Source organism: Scomber japonicus, chromosome 1 (assembly GCF_027409825.1).
Source record: "Scomber japonicus isolate fScoJap1 chromosome 1, fScoJap1.pri, whole genome shotgun sequence".
Classification (NCBI taxonomy): Eukaryota; Metazoa; Chordata; class Actinopteri; order Scombriformes; family Scombridae; genus Scomber; species Scomber japonicus.
The window spans coordinates 32,102,687-32,129,605 of record NC_070578.1 but is presented as its reverse complement, the minus strand read 5'-3'; the positions used below and the strand labels follow the sequence as shown (position 1 = coordinate 32,129,605).

The window sequence follows — 26,919 nt, the reverse complement described above, 5'->3', positions numbered from 1 at the left end:
TTAAAAGTTAGAAAGAGAGAATCACACACAGACTCTGTATATATGATACTGCTGTATTATATTTCCCCACCTCAATCTCGTGATAACAAACTCACAGGACTTTGAAATGCAGCTCACTGACAGACAGGAAAAAACTCCACATCACATCAAAGATTAAACACACAGCTAGCCCCGGTGAACAATAGATACACCCTACACACACACACACACACACACACACAGGAAAAAAGGGCAAAGGCAAGAGATTAGCCCTACTTAGAGAAAAGGTTTCCATGGCAGCATCCTCTAGTTGATCCCAAACGGAGCTCTTATCGCGGCCTGGAAGAATTTCCCAGGAGGAGGAACAGCAGGGAAGAGAAGCAGCAAGAGCGAGAGGGAGGGGGTTAGGCCAAGAGGTGAGTAGGTTTAATGGCAAAAACAAAAGCAGAGCGAGCCGAGAAAAATTGCCATGGGAACAAAAAACAAGGACAAACCGCGCTCATTTACACATCAATTTATGCTAAAGTCTTCCATTACTGTTTAAAAATATATTTAAATCACAATAAAATAAATGAGCAATAAATGCGGTTGCTACGTTTTGTGGTTATGAGGCTGTAAATGTTTCTTTTCTATTTAAATATTATATCGATTTAGAGTAATTTTTTCTTAAATGTGCACTTAAAATTAAACACAAGTTAATGAATCTACAGCAGCTGCAGTCATGACTTAAAAAACAGATCATTTTCCAAGCACCAAGTTTTTGTTTTGTTTTCCGTTTCTATGTTAATTCTGTTTCTCACATGCAAACACTATAGTTACATATTTGAAATCACTTTTATAAGAAATCTAAGACCTGTTCTACTCAACTCATTACCAAACAGCAGAGAAAACATCTAAGTAATGTTAATTCATCATATCAGTATGAAGAAGTGGAAAATCTCATTAGATAAAAGTTACATCAGAACTGTTACGCAAGGCTTTTACCTTTTACCTTCTGACAGATGTTTGCTTCAAACTTTTATAATACGCATTTAATATTATTGGACCACATCTGTATCATCACATGTCTGACTTCTGTTTTGTCCCCTTAAAACTAAAACTTTCCACAAATAGCCGATGTTCATTGTGGTTACATTCGATCTATCTTCAGTGAAAGTAAAAGCTTGCACAAGTTGCAGTGAGTAAAAAAGAAACTGAACTTTTCTTCTTACTGGAAAAGTGGAGTACTGGAACAAGTGTAGTATGAAAATAGAAACATCAGCATGCATGTTCCCTGTTTAACGTGATTCTGACAGGGAGTATCCAAACCAGGGAGGAGAACATACCCAGCAGGCCTTCACAAAGGTAGATCCTCATACTGATGTCCTCCATGGGTTGAGGAGGCGGTGCCTTTGCCATAGGAGGTAAATGATCTTTTGCACCAGGTTTCAGTGTGTGGGTTTTACCCTATGGAGGCAGGACAAAGCATACATGTTCATTTTCATATATTCTGATCACTGTTTTTGTCCTTTTTTGTATCACTACATCAGTCATAAAGTTTTGCATTCACAGTTTTCCAAAATGCTCACTTATTAACCACCATTTGAGCTAAAACTCATCACAAACTTTCAATTGCTGGCAGTTTATGCTTGGCAAAACAAAAAATATTTTCCAGGATATGAAGCCTTTTTCCCTCATTTTATGAGATTTCTGGGAATAGAAAAATAGTCTGCTGTTTTCCAGACCTTTTAAAGCACAGGGGAACCATAAAACCCATCCATCTCCTGTGTTTTGTTGCTGAGGAGCTTTCTAATTTACTGACCTCCACCTGGGCAGTAGGCAAGATCTTTGTGCTTACTACACCAAACTGATATCCTGTTTTGTTTAAGAACTGTGCTTTCTCCAAAACTCAAATGAAGATAAAACTGCTGAATTAAAATCACATCCTCAATATGACAATGAATAATTATCTAAAGATAGAACTGTTAAACACTGTAGAACACTTAAATTGAGTCTTGGACTTACAAACACTGCACTGGTGGCCGGGTTGGTTTCAATCTCACTGTCAGAAAGCGTCCCTCTGGACTGATTTAAATGAGCAGAAGTTCTCCCAAGGCCGTCTCCTGCTGTGCTGCTCAGGTCACTGTCAGCTCCCAGAGTCTCTCCAGAGCTATTGCTTATCTAAAACAGAGAAAATCCAGATGTGAGAACAAACAAATGAAAATATTTCAAGGTTTGCTAAAAAATGTTGCTAACTTTTGATATATTCATGGTTAATTGCTCTATGTAATAATGTTGGATATGTCTTCTGTTCATGTAATCATAGGCTTGAAAGAATTAGTTGTACATTACGTTCATATAATAACCTTAAAAGCTTCAGTCCTCAAACTGAATGATTTGTGCATACGGTTAACAATATGCTGAACATGAACAACTTAATTTTGGGTTTTCACTTTGGTTCATTTTTTTAAATTATGGGTTCAAGACAAATACCAACAAAAAGAAAGGATTGGCTCCAGTGAATGTTGTTAAGTATGTAAGTAAATAAGAAGCTCAGAGTTGGCCGTGCCCTACCACTGTGCTCGCCTCTGAATCCTGGCTGGTGCTTCTCGTCAGGATCGGTGGCTCTGAGCTTGTTACGGACTCTGTGTCGCTCTTCTACAAAGTCAAAAAGTACAAAAGAAAAAAGAAAATTCAGTGGCAAACTTCTTTAACATCCTTTAACAGTTTTTAACACTCAAAGACCCAAAGCACAACAAACTCTGATGAAGGCGAAAAGACTGAAATATTAGTGTATTGATATTGTAGCCATGTAAGTGGTGAAACTCAGGATCAGTCTCAGGCATGGAGGTTGTGTTTGCTACCTGTGATATTAGTTTATTTTTTGTTTAGCACACAAAAAAATGACTGGGGAAATTTTACACTCATTTGATTCTCCAGACATCATCAACAAGTCTTCACATAACCAACCTGAGATCCAGATGTGACACTGAGGCCACTATCAGCACTAATCTGAGATTTCTTCTCCTCTGCATCAGTCACCTGGGGGCGCTGCTGCTTTGCTCCTTCAGACCCTGAGAAACACAAACCATTTTCAGCACATTTTCATGATCATTTCAACAATGTTCTCTTACCTTACTGTGAGTCGCCCGACTCGAAGCCACCACAGCACAGCAACACTGACACTACGTCCATCTAAATTGCCAAAGCCTCTATTTACACACTGCATTACAATTGCAATAAAGCAAAACGTGTAACACTACTGACTTTAATCAGTGAAATGATTTTAGTATCCAAGACTTCAGAGCCTTAAACTGACTTAAAACTACTGTACAAGGTGACTATTACACACAATCTGAAGTAGTAAAAAAAACATTTTTCATTAAATGTTTTCACAACTTATGCTAGTTCATAACTAAGTTAGGTAATCTATAAAGTAAAGTTAAAGACCAGAAAGAGAATTGACAAAGGGGCAAGCAAAGTGGGATACAACTGGGAAAAACTACAAATGAAAACAAAACTGCAAGAGCGGGACATTAATTTTCAGTCAATGCTGCAAATGTGGCCCAAGTTACACAAGAAACAACCAACAGACACAGGCAGTTAGGCATGCAGACAAACTGATGGACGGTAAAAGGAGACATTTTCTGTTTCAAGTGTGATTTGTACTTTGTCATTTTTGTTTGACATTATCACTTTCATGGTGGAAAGTTGATCCTTACGCTTCTTTTTTTTCAGTTCATTGTGACATTTAACATTCGCAGACAATTTTAATAAAGCCTGAAACCTGAAATGTATGAGCGACTGTAGAATATATGCTGAAAATATACAGCGAGCCACTTGAAACTGGAAAAAATAACAGTTAAAAGAGCAGGTAAGGGCAGCAGGAATTCATTGTTCATCTTGATGGATGGTCTCAAGGGAGTGGGGGGTGGGGGGGACAACACACTGGAAAACAAAATTATATATTGCTTAAGCTTAAGCCAGTGACTACAGAATAAAAGTTCCCATATTTTTTTGATATAAAAAACCAAACAACAGACAGACTTTGTGCAAGATATCCACCCGAGAGAACATTTCTGCTTTTATACTTAATGTTGCACAGAACAAAATCCAGTCTAACAACTGGGAGTCAGAGCTTTCAGGATCCTGTCCTGTGGAACAATCTTTCAGTTTTGGTCCGGGGGTCAGACACCCTCTCTGTGTTTAAGAGTAGACTTAAAACTTTCCTGTTTCATAAAGCTTGTAGTTAGGGCACGTTCAGGCCTGACTCGGACCAGTTTCTAGTTATGCTGCTATGGGCCTAAACTGCAGAGGGACTTCCCATGATGCACTGAGCTCCTCTCTCCTCCTCTCCATCTGTATGCTTTCATGTCCCATTACTGCTTGTTACTAACTCTGCATCATCTCTCTCATGTAGTTTTGTGCTGTCTCATCTTTCTCCTTCTGTGCTTTCTGTAGGATCTGTGATTACAAGCTGCACTCACTGCCCCTCTTATCCTGCTCAACCCCCACTGCGACAATTACTATCATTATTATTATGATTATTACTACACATCTCTATGTAGACCTTGCATTGTGCTTTATCTCCCTCTCTCCCCTTAACTGGTCAAGGGAACCTACCAGACCCTGGTTCTTCTCGAGGTTTCTTCACACTAAAAGTATGTTTTTCCTTTCTGCAACCAACTTTATGAGCCACTACCATTACTTCCAAGGAAAACAACCATTTATTACAACTTTGGGTTTATTTTTGTTGCTCTGTCATCACCAAAGTAACGGCTGAGATCCTGTACGTTGCTAAAAAATAGGTCCAATGGGGCAACAAAAGCACTGACAGTAAGACAAAACAGGTTGTCAGGTTAGCAAGATTATGTAAACCAGTTTATTGGGAGATGCAGCCAAAGGCAGCATATCCAAAATATCGCTATTAATCCCTCTTTGCACTGTAAACTGAGTGCATATAAACACAGAGAGAACCTGGAGGTGGTTATACTGAGATAGACGTTTACAACTGACAGTTACGGTAATAATTTTACTGCTTAGTTTTATTTGCTTTCCAAATACTGATGATAATATTCATTCCCTGTTGGACTTATTTTTAGCAGTATCACAGTAATTCCAGATCTCAGCAATTACTTTGGTGAGCACAACGAACCAAACCGATTTAACAGATGCTCCAAACACTGAAAATAAAACCCAAGTTGTAATAAAATGTAGTCATTAATATATCCTTTATTTAACCGGGTAAAAGTCCCAGTGAGATTAAAATCTCTTTTTCAGAAGTGAACTGACCAAGAGAGCAGCATAAACATTGTTTACATATTTCACAATAATAAAACTGGCAACTATAATGCCAGAAGAACTGCTATGTACGAGAAAAAATGAAGATACCAATCTGTGCTACGAAAAATGATACCAAGACATGTCTGGTTTCCATCTCAAGACCGGATTCACAACAGGAAATGTTTTTCTCAGAACTGAACTGTAATTTCTCACAGTCCTTAATCCGTGAGAAATACTATGACCCTAGTTGTCATTTAGCAAATCCCCACTGGAGGATACCTTCACTGCTGCATGTCATAAACTGGTACATACCTACCTCTCCTCTCGAACTGAATATTACCCTGATCCACATCTAAAAATTATTAGCTGTAGTATTTAATCCATCCAATGTATCAATCTGGATCTCAAATATCGCACACCAAGACTCGTATTTCTACATTTCTTCAGGTTATCCTTTGTACATGCTTATTAGGTACAGTCCTTTGTTCATCATCACTTGATGTAAAAAGACATTGGTGAGTTTGAAAAGGTGGAGAAAGGGGGTGGAAAAAAGGTCAACAGCTGAACACCCCAATCTTTTTTCTTTTTTTTTTTGGTGTGTGAAAAGTCTCTTACTCTGTGGTTTTTCCATAGCTTTTTGCTTATCCTGGTGCTTGCTCCACAATTCTACCCAAGATGCATTGCAAGCAAGGAGAGAAAGACAGAGAGAGAGTCAGAGAGCAGGTTGAAAAGGCATGTATGGTGGATGAGCATTGAAATCAAAAAACAAAAACAAAGAAAGCATTTTTGATTATCTGTCACTATTGAATGAGGATGTTTTGTAATGTTTGCATGTAGCTGTTTTTAAAAAATCTGGACAAAATGAAAAACAACTCATTGTTTTGTCAAGCTGGATCCATTGTGTGTGTGACAGCTACTAAGGTAACATTACAACACACCCAAAAAGCTCCTGGCCCAAAGTCCTGGAGAGCCACACAGTGACGTCACAATGAGCTTTGGCTCTGACCACATGTCAGTATTAATAGACCGCAGTTGTCTGGCTCTCCAAAGCAAAGGTGAGCAAGAGGTGGTTTGTTTGGAAAAGAGCATGGGATGGGGGTTGAGAGGCCGACTAGCCAGCAGGTGAAATGGAGCAGTTGCAGAAGCCGGGATGCACGTCTCACAGCATTCTGTAGAATTGAAGGTGCAACTTGTAACAGGAAGAGAAGGGGTGCGGGTAGGAGAGGTGTCAGGGTGGTTGACTGAAAGTGTCCCCTGTATACAGACCCAGAATTATTCTCAGAAAAATTAAAAGTGGTAGATGGATTTTTAAAAGGATTTTCCAAGTCAGTTGGTTCTTTGGCAACCAATAGAAACAAAACCACTTGCTGCAGTGAAATTTGTCTCTTGTACTGGGACTGTTTACTGGGGAGAGATGCTTCCACCCTCCATGCTTAGAGCAAAACGGAGCTGCCATTTTCTACAGCACGCCTCGCAAGAAACCTGCGGTAAAGGCACAGACACCGATTTTTTTGCTATCGATGCGCATACCTCCGGTTTCCCTCGTCCACTACTGCAGATTTAGGTATTGGAAGACAAAAACAAAGACATGCATTCAAGGTGCTAAGAGGCTGATAACAGAAGTCCAGAGAGGAGGCAAACAGGGGCACAGATGTTTAAGGAAGGGGAGACAAACACACGCAGTCCAGGCTGGTAACACAGGGTAATATTCCAGACACTTTTTAAGCCTTGTTCACACTTACAGGATCAATCATTTCATTTTAAGTCAAATTTGGGATTTAGATTTGATTTTTATGCCATTATTATATTTTGGAAACCATTAAAAGACAGAGAAATAGGAAGTATTCAGTGTGTGATCACATGATTATAACCCAAAGTGTGTGGAATACTGTAACACCTGTAAGAATCTGCTGGGGACAAGTAAGGGGGACTTTCTTGGAGACGGTTGGAGGAGGGGTGGGGACTGGTTCTGAGGTTGATGAGCTTGTAGGGGTAGGGGGCAGGGGGGGGGGGGGGGGGGGTAAGGGATCTCATAGTGCGCATGCAACCGGGGCTGGAGTGGTGTACACACCAATCGAGGCAATAAAGTTCTCCTCGTTCAGACTCCGGGTATCAAAATGGCGGGTTCCTCTGCCAGTTGCGTGGTGAGGCAGCTGCAGGTGAGGAATATTCAGAAGGCCCTGAGGTCTGGCAGTCTCCATACGACCAGAAGGACTCTCTTTACTTCCTGGGCTTCCAGCACTGTCTGTGGGGCTTCGCTTGCGTTTTTCAGGGTCTACCGAGTTATCAAAATTAAGGGGCCAAAGACAGATTTCATCAAAATTACAGAAAAAGAAAAGAAAATAGAGCTTCAAAGTTAGAAAGGAGCACGATTGTCAGACACAGGAGGGAAAAATAGTGAGCAGATCAAAAATATTTACAATTACAGTTTATATATCAGTGGATTAACCTCTAGCATGCAGCTTAAAGCTTAATACAATCATGTTGCAAAGACATGGACGAGTGTTAGTAGCACAAGCCTACTGCTGTTTGGCTTCACAGTGTGAAAGCTTTGAAAAATGAGCTGACAGAATTTATAGAAATCAATTTTGTATATAAAAGCAACAAACCAGCATTTACTGAAAGCATCCCTGCGGTAAATATGGGAAACGTACCTTTGGTTTGATAATGTGTGCGGGCTATTTCCAATAAGCTGAAAACACTAGCCATTCCTCCAAGGCCTGCGTTAGTGTAGGAGTGCTCCAGACTGGACACTGTGCACTTCAAGATGTCCAGCATGCCTTTGTACACCTTTCTGCTCACCTCCTGGAAACAAGGTTCATCATTTCAATTAGACAGAAAAAAAACAAGCAACACTACCAGTCCAGAGACTACAGATGTCAGAGCATCTAAAAAAACTGTGAAATAGTCAGTATCCCTCTGGCTATACCCAAACAAGTAAATAATGAAAAAGCAGGGTGAAAAAAAAGCACCATGACTGCATAATATAGCTGACATTTTTGTTTTTAGTCCTGAAGTTTTCTTGTTAATATTGTGTATTTGTCGGCACATGAGTTTAGAGTGTGGTAAAAACGATCATCTCACCACATCACGTATGATCTCCTGTCTGGCATCTTCCTCTGACTGCACGGCTCTGTTCAGCTTACTGAGTACAAAGACACGGAGCTGCTCGTTCTCCAGCAGGCGGCGCACTTTTTTCATGTTGAGCCAGCCGACTCCCTGTCCATCCAGGACACTCTGCACCACTTCCTTCAAGAACTGCTGGTTCTCACTGTAGCAAAATAACACATTTCCAGACATATTCAGCAGAAAGAAGGAATTAAAAAAACACCACTCTGAGAAAATATGCTCTAATCTTCCATGTTACACATTTGAAATAATATATCACCTTGTGTTGTTGACGCGACCCTGAGGAGAGGGAGACTCTCTCTTCACTGTTGGACTGTGCTTGATTACAGAGGACTTCTGATCCACAAGAGCTCGGGGTGCACGTGCGCCTGGTGGAGGAGCACAAAAACAATAAGGTTTCTGAAGACCACAGAGCAAGAAAACCAAAATAACACAAACTGCAAACTACTAGCACACTAGACAGAAGAGCACTCAGTATAAGTGGACTGGACACACACAGAGGCACTTTCTCACCAGGTACTGTAAAACAGAAAAGGAGACAGCTTTTAAACTAGTCTTTTTTTTTCCTTTTTAGCTCCCACATCAAATAAAAAAAAGGAGGAAGTTTGCATTGGTTTATGAGGAGAACAGACACACCTGGACTGTACTGTAGGTTATCTACTGCTGAACACACAAATGACTGAAGCTGCTAGAGTCTATTATTACAACAAGAGAGGTGAAGGACAAATCAAACATGGTGCACACACTCACACCACACACACACACACACACACACACACACACACACACACACACACACACACACACACACACACACACACACACACACACACACACACACACACACACACACACACACACACAGGAGTCCAATATGGTGCTCTTGGTGGTGGCATCACACATGAGCAGCAGATAGATGTGAGGTCAGACTGAGGAGACTCTGTACAGCGACTACATCAGTGATAACATGCACAAAAGGAAAAGAGATGAGTGGATGATAAGATAAAGTAAGTTACACTTTAAGGTCACAAGCGGACTCATTCTAATTAATTGCCGCAGTGCTGTGTAAGTGGACCGTGTGTAGGGGTTGGGTCAATCAATTTATCATTTATCATTATCACCATTATTAAAAGAGGCTCAAAACAATTAGGAATCTCTCCCGTCTCACTCAATTGACTCAAATGAATAAATAAATTAGACTTGAACCAAACCCTGGCAGCATTTAATGAGGTGGGTCATTAACGAGCGCCATATCTAGCTGTAGAAGTCATGTCCCTGCTTTTAAACCTCAGTGATACTTTTTTTTCCCACACAGCTATTAAAAACATAAAAGTGTTTCCACATCTCAGCCTTTCCTCTCATTAACACCAATATAAATCCCCTATGTGGATTTTTTTCACCTTGGCCTCTTTTGCTGTTTTTTAAGCATGACCATGAAAGTTATCAAATGTCACAGAGAGTGCTGACAAAGCTGTGCACCTGTTGCAACAGTTCACATCATTATTAGAATAAAAACCTCACCCAACTTAATCAAATAGTAAAAAAAACCTCATTCACAAAGACCAGACAGACTCCAAATACAAGAGCTTAAGCTAGTCTTGAAAAGTTGTCCACAGATCTCCTTTTTAACGTGGCACATATTCACCAAACACATTTTTCACTACATGTTCACTAAACACACTAAGCTGCAATAAAACTCACAATCTCTCCATGTTGTTAGTTGCTATTTTGTTTCTAAGGAGATGGTGAGGGAGAGGAGGAATGATCTGACATCTGTCATTGCAGGCTGTCTTATTGTCAGTTTTACATGACAGCAGGGATCTATTGTTTATTGTTGTTGCCGGGCGTCATGGGGACAAGAAATTGGGTTTTATCCACAATAGTAATACTTTCATTGCACAAGCAGAATCTTCAGCAAGTTTTTTTGTATAAAAATTTGTTTTGTTGTGATTCCAATAGAGAGACGAGACACATATAAAACACAAAAGGCACTTGAGGCTCTTTATGAGTATGATAAACATGACTGGAGGAACAGTGGAGATGTTTTATGGATTTTTTCCCCCTACCATGAGCATGGGTTACACATATCTCAGGCTAAGTGGAAAGGTTTGTTCTTAACAAACAGGGAAGTGGCTCTAGTGGAGTCTCTGGCTGGTGGCCTTCATCAATATCTTTTGCAGAGTGGTCTGCAGGTCTTGGCCGGGCCCCAACTTTCAACCGGCAGCTTAAAGAGTTCAGAGATTTATTAATTGAGGATGCTTAGAGACTGTGGCTTTCTTAAATGGTGCTTAGCCTTAGGGGTCAAATGATTTGTAAACCTGAATGACGAAGAAGATGAGGAAATTAAATCCAAAGATTGAGCCGGCAAAATCTTCAATGCAACCGCACAATCATGTCAGCACACTGACGAGTTAGAAAATGATGTTAACTCAGCTAACATGCAACAGAAAACTGGGCAGACTGCCAGCATATGAAAAGCAAGTCTGCCAACAGCATTCAGATTTCAGCCTGAACTGAACTCTGCAGGATGAACTTAGACACAGTCATCCATTAAGTGACAAAATACATCAAAATTATTATAAATGTAATTTACAGTTTAAAGCCAAGGGGTTTTTTCTATATGACAGCTACAATGATTTAAACATTGCATTGGCTACTCAGTAGTTCAGACAACATCTGTGAAAATATAAAAATATGAGCACCAAATACCTGTCGACCAATAAATAAAGTCTCTTGAGGGCAGAAACCTGTTACTGAATTTCATCACCTCTGGTTGCGTGATGTGAGGCTCTCTGGCAGAACTGAAAATTGTTTGGCAAACTTGATGGATAGCAAACCGTTCACACAACGCCGTCCTGATTGGAAACTCAGGCGTAAAAAGGAAAAAGCCTCAAGGCAATTTGAGCGACATGTAGGCTCTCTGAACAGGCACCACGCTGCCTTCTTATTTTAATACTCAATTAATGGACTGATCAGGTAAACAAGCTAGGAAACACACAATCTATTCCTATGATTTTAGATTGGATAAAATACTGTCCACAATAATGAATAATTAAGCAACTTCCTCAGCTGATTGAAGATGATTGATTTTTGATTCTGAATGTGATGAAACTGTGGAGGAGTGCCACAGATTGAACTTGGGTTGCTTTAGTGTATTTGATATGCATGCATTAGCTACACAGCTAACAGTGGGATAAAAAAAACAACACTAACTCATGAATGTGAATATAAACACAAATTTCACTTCCACCTACAGATCCTACAGTATAAGAAAGTACATTTCAAAACTGTTCAACATACTGTTGTAAATGCACAGTACTTTTAAGAGATCCACTGTAATCACTGAAAGTATAAAGGAAACTAGAGTCATAATAGCACTGCAAGTGAAGGCAGATCCCCAGAGATGGTTATTGTTGTGTTTGTTTGTTTTTTTTAAATGACACAAACAACCATCTAAACAACCAGTATCCTGCCTGGCAAAAACCTGAATTTAGTTTTCTGACAATAAAAAAATTATCTAACCCACTATCGTTCAATATTTGCATAACGTTACTGTACTTGCGGTTCATTGTGTACAGAACAATTACGACATGATTGGGCCCAACCCCATTTATACTCTGTAGGAGCATAAAGGACGAGGAAACAATGACAAACAGTGGAGGCTGGTAGATTAGTTATTATCAATCTATCTTTCAACATCCTGTTCTGTGTCTTGTGCTGCTTCCCCGTAGTTACTTGTATAATAATGTATTGTTTCACGTATTCCGGTGATTATTGATGTTAGATTTAGATATAATTTCCCCTCAAAAGTCCTTTGAAACATGCTTGTGTTGAAGTTCTATCTAAATAAATAAAATTAAACATACTGTGAAGTGAAATAATAGTTAGTCTGAGGGACAACAGTCACTATGAGTGGCGGCGTGATAACACAACAGACTTGATGCTTCACTGAATTCTTTGATGACACACACAGTGACTGGAATGAGGATAGACAGAGGGGGATGCTGGGAGATGTAGTTGACTGGCTTGGAGAAGCATGCAGCTCACTCGATAAAAAGGGCAGAACCCACCTTCTCCGCTCCCCGGGCCGGCCTCTGTAATTATCTCCATTAGAGAATTTAGCCCAAATACTGCACACAAAACCCAGAATTAGTGCCGCGAAAAAGGTGGACAGAGAGAGGGACACCGGCCCAGACACAACCAGTCTGAACATCAACCCATAACACAATAGACATGCACACTCAACACGGTGCCAAAACAGAGGAAACAATAAATAAATAAAACAAGAAACAAAACAAAACAAAAAAAGTAAAAGAGAAAAGGGCAGACAGAAGAGAAAAAGACAATATGTCGTACTGATGATGGTATCAAACCTGAAAGTGACTAATGCAATGTGTTTGACAACACATTCAACATTTTATAGACTAATACCAAGTAGAAGCTATGTGTAGCTCATACTTTGTTGCATATACTGTATATAAATAGTCTGATGTGAATAACACTGAACAGGAAAATGAAATCTAGAGTAATGGATGGAGTTGGAGGTGTTTTCTTTACAATAAGTACATGACTTCATTTGAATACTGGACATGAATCTTGTTCTGAGCACAATAACAAAAAGGTCATTATGACACACAGTCATAATAGGACATAAGAAAAACCTTTGATCTTTAGCAAAGTTATGTTTAAAATAGTGCGTGACCTTTAGGAAGGGAAGGAAACACTGAACAATGGCAAGCCACAAAACAAGCAAGCAAAGCACACACATGAGAGAGTAAGGAAGAGTCAGGTGGGGAAACAGATTCCATTCACTGAGGACATCTCTTTCTGTGAATGTCATTCAAAGACAAACAATGTCACTGTGTTAACACATTAATTAAGGAAATGCAGTTAAAAAGACGACTGAGCATCCTTCTTCTTGCAGTAGTAAGGATGTGCAGATGCCACACCGGTAACAGAGGAAATCTTTTGACTATTAATGTCTCCTTCATTAAAAAGACTCCCACCAGTCACACAGAGAGGAATGGCAAAGGAAGAAGGAAGGGAGGAGGAAGGCATGAATATACATGAATGATACTAAAGGTGTGTATCTTCTATCTTTAGTCCTAAAACTGAGACATAGTGTAGGATAGGTATAGGTCACTTCAAGGGTAGAGAAATGCCTATATAAGGTTGGGGGGGTGTAAAACAAACTATCACACCAGACATAACATACCCGGGCTGTCAGGGTCATCTGAACAACAAAGACAAAACAACATCATAATCAAAAGGAAACAGAACATTTTCTATGGCAGCTATTCCACATGGAGTGGAGCTATTGAGTTAAGATTATCATGCTACACCTGTTTTTTCTCTCAGTTAAAGAGAAAATCCAGCCTAAACAGAATTCATTGTAACCTTGTAACCTTAAGAACATGTAATGCATATTAGCTACTAGCCAGTATAACATATTCTGATGTATAACCTCATATCTTCTTCTCTATCTATCTTATATCACATGTGCATAGTTTATCGTCATTAGTTTAGTTAACCGCTATTACATTAATGAATGGCTGAATATGAGCATAAGCTGGGACTGTGGTTTGATTTTTTTTTAACGTATTATTTCCAAGTCCTTGAAACTGCTGTTTATGTGATATGATCTGCTATCAATATCTGAGTCATAACACCCATAAAACCAAATATTCTGCAGTTAGTGTGGATTGCTTTCTTTTTCTCAGTTTGTACTTTTTCCTTGGAAAAAAAAGAGGTTGAAACCTGCATTTTCAAGTTGTTTTCTGACATTTATCACTTTGTAAAAGACACCTGTATGAACATTAGCTCATGTTAGTTCTCTCCAAACATAGGATGGTGAGTCATATTTATAGGAAAAGACTTGCTCATCTCTTAAGACAAAGAACAAGTTATACAAGAACCTGGCAACAATAAATGTAAAGTCTGTTTTTTGAGTGGATTTTTCTTTTTTAGACACATGAGAGAAAAACTTTGTTTGATTTATCCTCAATATTCTCCTTTAAAATAGTGCCATATCCGTTTGGCAGTCCAGAGGGAAGACAGTCAGGCTATAAAAATGTCTCTACAAACCTGCTTGCTCCATCTCGTCCTCAATATCAAAATTAAAATATTCTTTTACACAAAATTTAGAAAAAAAAAAAAAAAAAAAGGCAGAAGGACAAAAAGTCAATTTAAATATTTAAAAAAAATACTGAATAAAAATACTATGCTTTTACGACATACTAAAGATGCATGGTTTACTATTTAGTTAATGAGTAACCTAGACCATACATAAAGTTATGATGATTTTAATTCTTATTAATATGATAATTTAGTATAAATTAGAGAATTCAAATCATGGTTTTCAAGTGAAAGATGTAGGATTAAAAAAAAACTCTCAATAAATGTGTACATGACTGCAACCAATGATGAAGCCAGTAATCAAAAATAAAAAAAATCAAAAGGAAATGTTTAAAAGCAAAATCAGTGCAACTCCTGTTTTTTTAACTCTTATCCACTAACATCTCACCTCTCCCTACCTGTGCGTCCTAATCAACACATTTTATGATCATGTTTCTTATTACTCTTGAAACCACAACTGTAACTACAGGGACAGAGAATAAGATGACAAAATCACCAGAGGGAAGCTGAACAAACATATAACTGGTCAGTTCGGCTGTGTTGTCGTACCTTTTAGACTTGGGAAAGGTGTTGATTTCTCCCTCGCTGCTTTGTTGGGAAGAGCGAGGTTGGACAGACTGAAACTGGTGCCGTGGTTCTTGTAAAGATTGCCTGGAGTAAAAATAGCATAATTAGAAATGGGAACATTTAAATAACCGTGCATCATAATTCAGTATTACTAAACCTTCACGCAAACGTTGGTGTGAGAGAAGCAAAAATGTCTTCCAGTAACTAGAGGCTACTGACCCAGCTGTTAGACAAATAATTGTTAAATTAAGTATAGTAAATATACAATTTTCCACATCACTAGTCTTAATAATAGAATACTTCCTATACAATCAAACCTTCTAATGTAACCCATTTATTAAAAGAATAACTTAACACTACATCCACTTTTATGAGTTAGTTATTTCTATGGAGTCTGTTTTATCTGATCAGGTCCCAGTCAAATGTGTTCATTGCATTAGCACTTATTTACCTTTTTCCGGAGAAAATCAAGTAATTCTGTTCACAGCATACAAGAAAAAGTCATATTTATAGAATATGTTCAGTGGGTGTGTTAAATCTAAATTGGGGTGTTAAGAAAGGATGAATATGATCTAACAAGTACTTTTTCTCCAATTTCTAATAATCTAAAATCATCACATTTTCTACATGGCAAAAACATGTCTGAAAAACACATGAACTTCAAATATCCTTACTAGCAAAAGACATGAGTCCTCCAAATCCATCATTGCTGCTGTTGGAAATAGTGGAGTTTGGCGAGCTGTTGCGGGAATCTCCCTCCCCGTCAGACTCCCCAGGAAGCCTCAGACTACAGGGACGCAAAGGACGCTGTGCCCTTTTAGAGAAATAACCAGAGCTCATTAACAATGCCTCACAGACACAGACAGTATGTATGTATGTATGTATGAAATATACACGCACAACATGGGAAACACACTCAAGCACTCAGGGCACATCACAACATCACACCACCAAAGATTCAAGACCACCATGAATGAAGAGAGCAATTTTGACATGCTGGGTTTAGATTGTGAACATTGCATGGATGGTCAGAAAGCCCATTTGAATGATGATAAAGCAGTCATTCAAGTGATGAACAAGTATAACACACTTGTTGCCATTGAGGTTCTGGTTGAATCGAGGGGTGTATGACTCCACTTGCTCTTCTGCATCAGGGTCATCCTCAGAGGGGAAGCCATACTGAGGCTCAAAGTATGGGTTATCATACTCTTGTTTTTTGTTGGCTGGGTCTACCAGGCCAGCATCAGCTGTGGCTCTGAGGAATGGCTGGCTGCCCAGTCCTGGGACAGGGTTCTGTATGGCAGCACCTGCTATTGCCTCAAGTTCAGGTGCCTCCCCTTGCTCCTGAAAAAAAAAAAAAAAAAAAAAAAAAAAAACAGTTCAAGAAATAAATTGTAGTTTTGGGGGGGGGGGGGGGTTAAAACCTATTATCTTAATGTGTGTAATTCTTGTTCCTGTTATTTTCATTCCCATCATCTCAATCCAGATGAGAGTAAGTCTGCATTAAACTGCAGTTGGACACATTCATTCTTCTGATTGACAACCTACTCCATGTCAAAATTTAAGATTTTATAGAAGTGAAACCACCTGACTAAATATGTAGACCAAGTTATTAATCAAAATATTAAACATTCTGTTTCTATTAAAAAGGAAATGAAACACATATTTCCACCAATAATTTGAGCATTTCATAAATGACAGTGATCACACACATGGTTGACTCCCTGGATGATTGTGCTGGGACTTGAGCTTGCAGTGGTGCTGGAGCTTGAGCGAAGAGGTTGTCCATCAGAAGGTTCAGTAGGTCCTTCGCCACTGGGTGGACCGTCTGAGCCTTGACCTTCCCGGAGGTCCTGGAAATCTTGAAACTCAACCTCGCTTGCATCTCCTAGTGCAGCATGGGTATGTGGTTCTAAACCTTATGCATGAAAGTAAAATACAACAAGGGAGGACTTAGTAAGATTGTGGTCAGCAGGTACCTTGAAATAATAAACTTACAAAGGGGCTAATGTCCGAAGTCAGTGAACAAATGATGAATTTAAAACCTTTCAGTGTCAAACTTACTCGGTGTGTCTCCCTGGATGTCTCCTTGGATCATCTCACTCACAAGGTCTCCAAGTGAAGAGTAGGAAGAACTGGAATCATCGTACGCCTCGCTGTCACTACCACTGCAACAAATTACATTTCTCATCACCAAAAGCTGACTGACGGCAAATATTTGGTAAACTAAACCATAAACTAAGCGAAGAAGACTGAGTTTGGTTATTACAACGACGAGGATCCAGTTCTTTCTCACCTGTCTGTGGGGTCAGAGTCATTGCCCTCATCTTCTAAAGGACCAGCCATAGCTTCAACCAGCTGGGAGCTTCCATCGTACACCCGGTAGACTACCGGCTGTAGCTGGTGAGCATACCACTTGGGTTTGTCGCCGATTAAGGAGGGGTCAAACACATCTGAAACATGTGCAGAGTGTACAGTTAACACTCTTTAGTTGCCATGATGCACCTTACATAAAACAGCGTCAGAAAAAGATATGATTACTATAATCTTGTATGGAGTCTTACTGTTATGTATCCTCTGAAAGGCGAGGTTGGTGGGATTGAGAGCCCACTCTCCATAGAACTCCACTGCCTGGGTGTGAGACAGTTTATCTGCAAAGCAAGAGCGCCGTGGCCGAGATGCGAGAAAAGACGACGACTGAAAAGCCACCACAGGGCGGGGGAAGAGACGCAAGGTGCGAGTGTGCATCTGAAACCCCTGGAGAACATTTGGGGAGTTGAAGAACCGTACCATGGCGACCCTGTAAAACAAAGAAGTTGCCTTAATATTTCTTTATTTTGACGATGACTAATTAAGTCATTTTGAAACATGACAAATGTACAATGACAAGAGACAAGGCTTACCTGGTGGCGACATCCACGGAATCAACATCGTTGCCATAAATCAGGGGATTGAACTCGGTGGAGGATGGTGAAGCTTTATCTCGCCCAGGTGGGAGCAGCGGGATCTCCTGACCTTCCTGGAATTTCTCCAGGTTCAGGATGGGTTGGGTGTTCAAACTCATGCTGGCCAAGGCCTAAAAACACGCGGCAGTGACAGAAATTATCAATCTTGCAGGGGAGAGAGACAGAAAACAGAGCGCTGTGATGAACCACTCCCACGATTGGCATCAACATTTCAGGGGACATTAAATAATCAATCAGTGACTTCCTGCTAGAGAGGGGTCTTGTTAAAGGGATTATTTTAAAGGGTGATCTTTCTAATCTACACATACTGTACATCTCTCATACTGTGAAGCATCTCTGCTGCACAGTAATGTGTAAAAGGAGTTTAATATAGTAATATAAAAGATCATTTGTACCATTTTGTAATGAGGCTTTCCTCGGTTTCACCATTTACTTTCACTTCTACAATTTCACTTTTACTCTCATGATGTACAGTAGCCAGGGCGTTAGCTTTGTGCATGTTGATGCCTGTGGTGGGTGTGTCATTTTTGGAGAGGAGGAGCACAAGGGAAGTAAGTCACTATGCATGGTTTGCTTTGAGGGGAACTGCTGCAGACTCAAGTGTCAATGTTTAGCTTAGCACAATGGAACATTTAGTTGCTGGGTCTGGATGAATGTTAACTTTGTCAAAGTGATTAGCTTCATCATATCTTGTTTTGGTTACGAGAACACTCACTGATGCCAAGATAGATGCACGCACATTCAGTCATGCTCAAGCCAGAGCTAAGCAGTGTATCAAAAAACTGGTCCGCAACATTCGGTCACACTGTTATGCATTTGATTCAAGTCTTGAGAATAGAGACAAGTAGTAGTGACAAGCAAAATAATGTGAGAGAGAGAGAGAAGATATATATCCGTGCAGGGGCATTACACATTCCACAGGAGGAGAAATGAGTAACCTTATTTTCAGAGGAGAAGATCTGCTTTTGGGTGATCACGGTCAACCTAACCAGACACTAGGAAGGGGGATAAGAGAGATGCGAGGAGAATCACATGAAGGCCTGGGATGATAACTTTGTGACTGACACTGGAACAGGACGACGGAAGGGTCAGAAACATGACCCTTTCCCTTTCTTTTCTTTGTCTCCTTTCAACAGTACTTCCCTTTTTGTCAGTTATTTTTGCTGACAGTTAATAAGAGTAATGGTACCACCCAAATGTGAGTCAAATAAATCCTGATTACTGAACAAAATGGTGAGGTTATTTTTGATTTGTTTGTGCAATGAAAGATTTCCGGCATTATTTTTCAGAACTACGAATTTACTGAAGAGAGGAGATAAGAAAAGATTTTTTTGTGTTTGTTTTGAAAACGAAATGGATGGCAAGTAGAGCGAGAGGAAAAAGAGGGTGAGGAAAGAGGAAATTGGAGTAAGACACAGCAAAAGAGAGAGAGAGAGAGAGGAATACGAGAACAGATGGTCAACATGAAAGACAGTGAGAGACAAAGACAAAGCAATAATATGACCAAAAACCAGACTTCACCTACACAATCCAGCCACTAAAAAGACACATGAAGGCCATCCATCCAACTGGGACGAACCAGTGGTTATGATGGAACGGTGATGACAGATAACAAAACAGCAGATCTTTTCAGAAACACACATAAAATACTTGCACACTTAAAGCAAAAATAAAAACCTTAACTGTAACTCTTAATTATTAAAAAAAACAAAAAAAAACGAGTGAACTGAAATATCACCACAACCATTAAAAAATAAAAAATAAAGTAAATAAATCAGTTCCTAATTGGAACCCATTTATTTTTAAGTCTTGAGTGCAAGTATTTTCAGTGACTCTCACATCAAAAGCATTCTGCTTTGGCATCACAGTCTTCAGATAATCAGTTAAAAAAAACATCTTCAGTGAAACGTTCTCCATTCACAGATATTAGTGTTTGTTGTTTTTTTCCTCTTTCTTTTTCCAAATATACAACTGCTAAACGGAGGCTTTGCACACTCCTACACTCACCAGCCTCTCAAGTCACACATCCGCACACCGGGAAAGAGCTGCTAATCACACACAGCAACCGAACCGGCTCTGATTCAGGGCATATATTCAACAAGACGTGAGTGTACGCTAGGATATAAAACCTCTAAATTGTTTGTAAAGAGCATATGTGACGAGTGATGATATGCTTGTATTTAAAGTTATAAGAAAGTTTTATATATTTAAGTTAATAATATAACTTAATTCTGATTGTTTAGAAAATACTTACCAGCAGCAATTGATTATTTATGTAAAGGATGGTATTAAACATATATGTCAGTGATTCCTCTTTATCTTTTAAATATATGATTAAAAAGCAAACATCCAGTAATTTGAAAATCTCATTCAGGGTTATAACCCCCATTTCCTCTGTTGGTCTCATTTCAAAGTGAAATAAATGGAAAACTAATACAAGGATCTCATTCATTACTGCATTTTGAAATGCCTATTTTTAGAATACATCAGTAGCTGGTCAGACAGAGAGGTTGTTCAATTTTAAATTATAATCAATTTGTACCCATTTTACAAAAGTTTCAGAATTACTGAGGAGAAACACACATACTATGCAGTCTAGTTTCCATATTTGCTAAGCTCTATAGGATGTGAATGAACTTGGGAGAGGCATGTAAATCATGTTGATCACAGTGTGGAAATAAGGATCAAAAGTCGGGGGGGTTTCCATAAATCAGAACCAGATTCTGATGTTATGTTAGATAAGTGGGTTAAAAAGGGGCAAGTTAGTCACTACCAGTACAGCAGTATTACTAAAAGGCTTTGCTGGGATAGCAGGGTCCTAAGATTTCATTTTACCTCCAAGAGCTAGAGCATGCAAAGAAAACGAGGAAAAAAGAAAAAAGGGGAGGGGGACAACAACATTTGTTTATGTTAGTGCACTACAAAACCCATTTCCAATGCTTTCACACTCTCAATACAATACATACAACGCTGCTGAAGTAGGGAGCCCCTACTCTTCACACAGCTGAAAGAGAAGTTTCATGTTTATATAAGAGTAAAAATTCAATCAACAGTCATAAGCAGTACCTGGGCTGAAGAAATGTCTCTGCAAATTCCTTATATGTGTCAGTATTCCCACTGGTTTTAGGCACAGCCCTGACTGACTCAGTGCAGCAGAGAAAATGTTACACTAATATAATCTAAAGAGGCCAAAATCAGACAAATCACACACAGTACCTGCTTCAAATGTTTCTTAAGCTCGCCGGCTTCAGGCTCTGGAAGAGGTGGTAGAATCTCTGCATTGGTGGGTGCTATAACCTGCAGATAAAAAAAGCATACGATACAAAATATTCACATCCAGACATGCCTCTCCAATAAAGCATATTAATTAGACTTCATCTGTCTATTTAATCTGGACATCTTGCAAACTGAAGTGGAGCCAGGACGCCATGTTGATGTACTGACCTTGCTGCTGTCAAGGTCCACGAGCCACAGATCATCTGGCATTTTGAAGTCAGCTTTGTAGAGGAAGAAGCTGGCTGGCACACCTATAATGTAGGGAGTGGGGGCAAGAAGGAGCTGCACAGAAGAGAAAACAGGTCGGTCAGTCAAAGTTCAATGACAAAAAAACATTTTCAGTTAAAAACAGCATGCTTAGAACGCTCCAGTAGCCTAATGGTTAAAGTGGATAACACATAACTGCAACGTCCATGGTTTCATTCAAGCTGGGGGACCTTCAATGCACGTCATACCCTACCCTTTTCTTTCCATCTCTCTCTCTCTGCACTACATGTATTTCCATTTACCTTTCCACTGAGAAAGCAAGCCAGAGAGTGAATGAAGAGAGGGAGCCGCAATAGAAAGAACGAGAAAGAAATAAAGCGCTATTTTCTGATTATATAGCAGCGAACAAAGAGAAATGTCTTCCCCTCGTCCTGAATTAGTCTATTTTGATACTGGAGTGCTTCTTGTTTCGCGAATGAAGCGGTACACAAGACGAGACATGAGCATCATTACAAAATGGAATTTGGCACAATAATAGTGTTATCTCGATTACTGTTTCCATAATCACTGCAAGCCAAAATCATAATTGAATATGAAATACAATTAATCGCTCAGCCCTAACTGACACTCTTTTTAATTATATCATGCCGTGTGTAATGGTTTAATGACACCAGACTGGCGAATATATTAGAGACACCAAATGTTCATCTTGATGATCACAACACAACAGCAGTGGATGGAAACTGATTCATTTGCATTTTCTTTTGCTAATTCTCTTATGTGATGTGGTTAGATGTGCACTTAACAAGGATGGAAACTTAGCTGCTGTGACTCCCAACCCCCCCCAAAAAATCTGAATGTTTGGTAAAATTAAAAATAAAACACATAAATAAGCAACAATGAGTTTTACCTGCTCAGCAGAGGCCATGCATGTTGGCAGTAGGGGGATGACGGGGAACATATACTCCAGAGGGTAGATCATGGCTACAAAGGCCATTACACTCATAGACAAAGCATTGTAATCCCTGGACTGCAGAATAACCTGAGAAAAGAGAAGAAACACAAAACATGAGTGAAAAACACAACGTAGACGTAAAAACGAACTAACAAACATTTATGTTCCTTTGCAATTCAATAAAAGCTGGTGAGTGTTCATACGGTCACATCTAAAGCAGACTAATAATTGTTTGCTACAGCACCAAAGTGGGAAGACTAAGCTATCCATATTTCCCCTTTTAGTCCATAATATAAAAGGTGTGAACACAGTTTTACCTTGAATTCATAACAGCAATATTAAAAACTGAGCTTTTATGAAAAATTCATTTGGAAGCACAGAGTGCTTGAAAAGGAAGTCGCTCTCCGTCTCTCAGTCACTCTGCCTTTTAGGCAGCACTTAGTTCAGCCTGACTGAATTTAATGATGTATTGAATTCTTCTTCAAAAGCATAAAATGGATGAGTACAGGATGGTATGTGATGGCAGCATTTCCCTCAAGCTGAGAATTCATTTGCTGTGATTGAGACGGGGGGGGTCTGCAGACAACAGCCAAATCATGATTCAACTAATGACTGCTTGTGGATCCACCAAGAAAGATTACTTTTTAAATGTGTCTGCATTTTAAGATGCACTTCCACACAGAAGTTGAATAAATAAGGGTCGGAGGGTGAGGGAGTTATTTACACATATGTTAACACTGAGATTGACCAAAGAAACTGAAAAACAGGGAAATGGCTGGCAAATATCTGCTGGTTTCAGCTTCTCAGATGTGATGATTTACTGCTTTTCTTTGTCAAACACAGAATTGTAATCTGATTTTCTTTCAGTTTTGGACACAAACACACCACCTTTGACTATGGCAAGATTATTACAAACATTCTTCATTGTTTTTTGACATTTACAGACAATACAATTTATCAACTGACTGAGACAAGAATCAGCAAATTAATCAATAATGAAAACAAGAGTTAGTTGCAGCCCTAGTATCAATGTCACTGTAAACCAAGAGCAACAGCAGAACATTACACTAGCAGCAGCCAAACAAGGATCCAGTTTCTACCCTCCTAATGCTTCTAGAGTTGAAGATAAGAGACAGAGATGAAGGGTCTCTCCACTCAGTCACACAGCGAGTGTACGACACACAGGCTCCTTTTTTACCCATCATGCTTTATCCACACTTCACTGAAATGGCATCAGTGAGACAACATCTAACAGAAAATGCATTTGAAGGTCACTCGGGGTATTTCTGAAGAGATCTCAAGTTTTTTTTTTGTCCGGGCGGGGACACAGCTGCACTACAGAGGAAACAACTGACCAATCACAATATACTAAATATAGTTATGAGTGTTGCTTTTCCTCGAAACAATCAGCCTTTAATAAAATCCCAAAGGTCATTCGGTCGCAATCTGAAGGCAATCACACTGCTCCTCTTCCTGCTTTAAAAAAAAAAAAAAAAGCAGCAAAGACAACAAAGAGATAAGTATCAGGAGTGATTGATAAGAGACACATCACATCCTGTGCTTACTTTGTGCTCTAGCAGGACACAGCTGAGAACCTGAAGACAAGCGTCCACACCCAGTAGCTCCAGGGGCAGGTGCAGCGGGAAGTCGACCATGGAGAAGCGGGAGTTGTCAGGCAGTGCAAAGGTGAGGGGCCGTTTGAGTTCGTGGGGCAGCATTTCCACATCCACACGCCTTTGGCCTGCCACTGGCACAGGTGAGCGCAGCAGCCGGTACACCCAGGATTCGATCTCCCGCAGGTCTGCCAGCAGCTGGCTGCCTTTCTCCTCCACAGAGAGCGCCCCAGTAAACACCCGCCACATGGTGTCCCTGAAGAGGATGTAAACAGGTGTACAGTCAGACCTCTTAATAAACAACAGTCTACAGTTTGCCATTTTAATAGAAAGAAGACAGTATATGAATATATAAATCATTTAACAGTTATTTTTTCTTTTTATCGTTAGCTCCCAGAGCCCAGAGTAATATCGTCAAATTACTAACAGTGTGAAACCCAAACCTGTTCACTTTACAATGATATAAAACTGAGAAAAAGTAATAACTCATCAAATATTAGACTCTAGAACTACTGAATGTCTGGATTTTATGCTTAATAAATGGCTTAAACGACAAATCTACTAAGAAAATAGAGTTTTTTGTTTGATTGACCTCCTGTTTCAATGCTAGCTGAGGAGGCACAAGAATAGTACATACTGTGATATAAATACCAATATAACAGACAACAAGACTGAAGTCTTCAGACCAAAATTATTTGAAGGTTCAACAATGATAGAGCTTCAACTGATAAATGATGGATCCTTTTTGCAATTCATCATTTAGTCTATAACATTTTAGGAAACAGTGAAAATGTTGTACTTGATGTTTATTGATAATTTTTTCTTGTTGATATTTTTAATATACTGTATTTGATATGTTTGTAGATATGTTAATATTGTATATTTATTGGTAATAATCTGTCAATATTAGTAATCTTCTGTACTGCTTTGGCAATATAGATTTCTGATCTGTCATGCCAATAAAACTACAACAATAAATTCACTTTACATTCATCAACAGAGAAAAATCACCACATTTGAGGAGCAGACAGCAAAGGATGTTTGGCATTAATTATTAAAATTGTGGCCAATTAATTGACTATCAATGAACTAACTGTTAAATCAACTAATCACTTCAGCTTTACACAGTATAAAAAACATACCACTGTAACACACAGTGACCCTTCTATGAAGACATTATGTGTGCATAGCCATATTTTAAAAGCTTTCATCAGTTTCTCAATTAAATGCAATCTATGCTGAGCTTTACTAATAGCATCTACTGATACCAGTCAACAGTAATTTTGGGGTTAAACTAAATCATTAGCTCATTTTATTTCTGCAAACTGCTTCCATGAGGCCGAGGCAAACACCCCGTGTAATCGCTAATATGATGAGCAAATGAGACTGAAACACAGAGGAGGCTCTTCAGTAATTGCCGAAATATTGATGTGAAAATCCTCAACTCTACACACACATACACGGTGCCATTAAACCCCTTTCTAGAGTGTATACTTAGTGTCTGTGAAGCAAGGAGAGAGACAAATCATTAGTCCTTCGGAGCCCTCCCACCAACTGCAGCTGCTACCCAAAGGCAGCCAGAGACCTCAATCTGTCAACGCCCGCCATAACGCAAAGAGCTCGCAGCCATTTATGCAATGGCCTTTCTCCTCCTCTGTCATTGCCTCACCACATTTCAACAAAACCACGTTAGAAAATAAAAACAACAACAATATTCTCAGGTCTGGTCTGCTCAGCCTCTGGACTGGATGGCTTTTTTGGAGGTTGTCACATAAGCCACAATTCTTTACTGATGATATTTGAATGGACTGCAGAGTTTGAGGAGAAAAAATGAGAAGGTATGAGATTAACTGTGCATTAGACATTCCCACAGTCCCTTGTTGTGATAAGGGGGGGGGGGACTGCACTGGTTCCACCGCTATAAATAGATGACTATGGAGAAAACATGTGCACCTTGGGAGGGGGGGACAAAAAAAACAAAAAAAACAACAACATTTAATCATACTGGGCCTAAGCCAGAATGAATTGACAGCCTAATTAACACTATGTCACTCCGAAATTGCAATCTATTGTGTCACCCATGGCAACAATATAACCCGGAGAGCACTGCGAGTACTGCCACATCACGATTACAGTGTCAAATTAAAAGTTATTAAGCAGTATTTTCTGCTGCTTAACTAAAATATGAATCAATCATATCTCCTGGTTAATTGAGAAAAATCAGCGTACAATATGTTTACCTCCTTATGTCAAGTCTAATAAGAAAAAATGCTGTGTTAAATGTGCTAAAATACACCATCCAGCTCCTGTATACAGATTTGAATTTTCTTTTTAAGATTTATGATCAATTATCAACATTTGTCCAACTAAACTCTAAACACACGTCTAAGTAAAGATGATATATTATATAACATTTTATCTTTAAAAACTTGAGTTGAGTTGACTCTTTAACATTGAATAGAATAATATCTGATGTAATACAATTCAGTCAAAACAAACAGGATGAAAACACACTGTGGATATTTTGGCTGCCATTATTTATCATTTAGGTGGAGTGTGACAGGCATAGTGTGCTGTGTGAACACATGACATGGGCTTGCAGATGGCCTGCTAAAACCTGCATTGGTGCCACAGACAAAAGGCTCCTTTATTAATCCTGCAACACAAACATACGCATAACAGGTGGACAATAAGAGAGGCAGATGGCAAAGGACAGAAGCATTACAGGCTACATCTGCAGAAACACTGTAAAGGCAACACGTTTATGTGGATTGTTTGCAAATTTAAATTAGCTTGAAAATGTAATGTCAAATTTAAGCAATGAGAGATT

The 26,919-nt window shown here is 39.3% G+C and overlaps 1 protein-coding gene across 3 annotated transcripts in view; it reads right to left on the bottom strand.

The window, feature by feature from the left end:
- madd (MAP-kinase activating death domain) overlaps positions 1–26,919 on the bottom strand; it is a 51,458-nt gene that overhangs the window by 12,175 nt on the left and 12,364 nt on the right. The window contains exons 4-24 of one of the 3 annotated variants that reach the window (XM_053318372.1): positions 24,042–24,345; positions 22,432–22,563; positions 21,483–21,596; positions 21,255–21,335; positions 18,977–19,033; positions 17,976–18,148; positions 17,637–17,872; positions 17,369–17,525; positions 17,137–17,240; positions 16,785–16,990; positions 16,163–16,416; positions 15,747–15,886; positions 15,055–15,156; positions 8,630–8,738; positions 8,326–8,512; positions 7,896–8,046; positions 7,313–7,516; positions 2,929–3,032; positions 2,533–2,616; positions 1,984–2,139; positions 1,305–1,425 (exon numbers count right to left, since the gene is read on the bottom strand). In XM_053318372.1, coding sequence (XP_053174347.1) covers positions 1,305–1,425; positions 1,984–2,139; positions 2,533–2,616; positions 2,929–3,032; positions 7,313–7,516; positions 7,896–8,046; positions 8,326–8,512; positions 8,630–8,738; positions 15,055–15,156; positions 15,747–15,886; positions 16,163–16,416; positions 16,785–16,990; positions 17,137–17,240; positions 17,369–17,525; positions 17,637–17,872; positions 17,976–18,148; positions 18,977–19,033; positions 21,255–21,335; positions 21,483–21,596; positions 22,432–22,563; positions 24,042–24,345 — 3,176 coding nt within the window. The remainder of the gene's footprint in view (positions 1–1,304; positions 1,426–1,983; positions 2,140–2,532; positions 2,617–2,928; positions 3,033–7,312; positions 7,517–7,895; positions 8,047–8,325; positions 8,513–8,629; positions 8,739–15,054; positions 15,157–15,746; positions 15,887–16,162; positions 16,417–16,784; positions 16,991–17,136; positions 17,241–17,368; positions 17,526–17,636; positions 17,873–17,975; positions 18,149–18,976; positions 19,034–21,254; positions 21,336–21,482; positions 21,597–22,431; positions 22,564–24,041; positions 24,346–26,919) is intronic. The other 2 variants (XM_053331756.1, XM_053325166.1) reach the window with 2 other exon arrangements.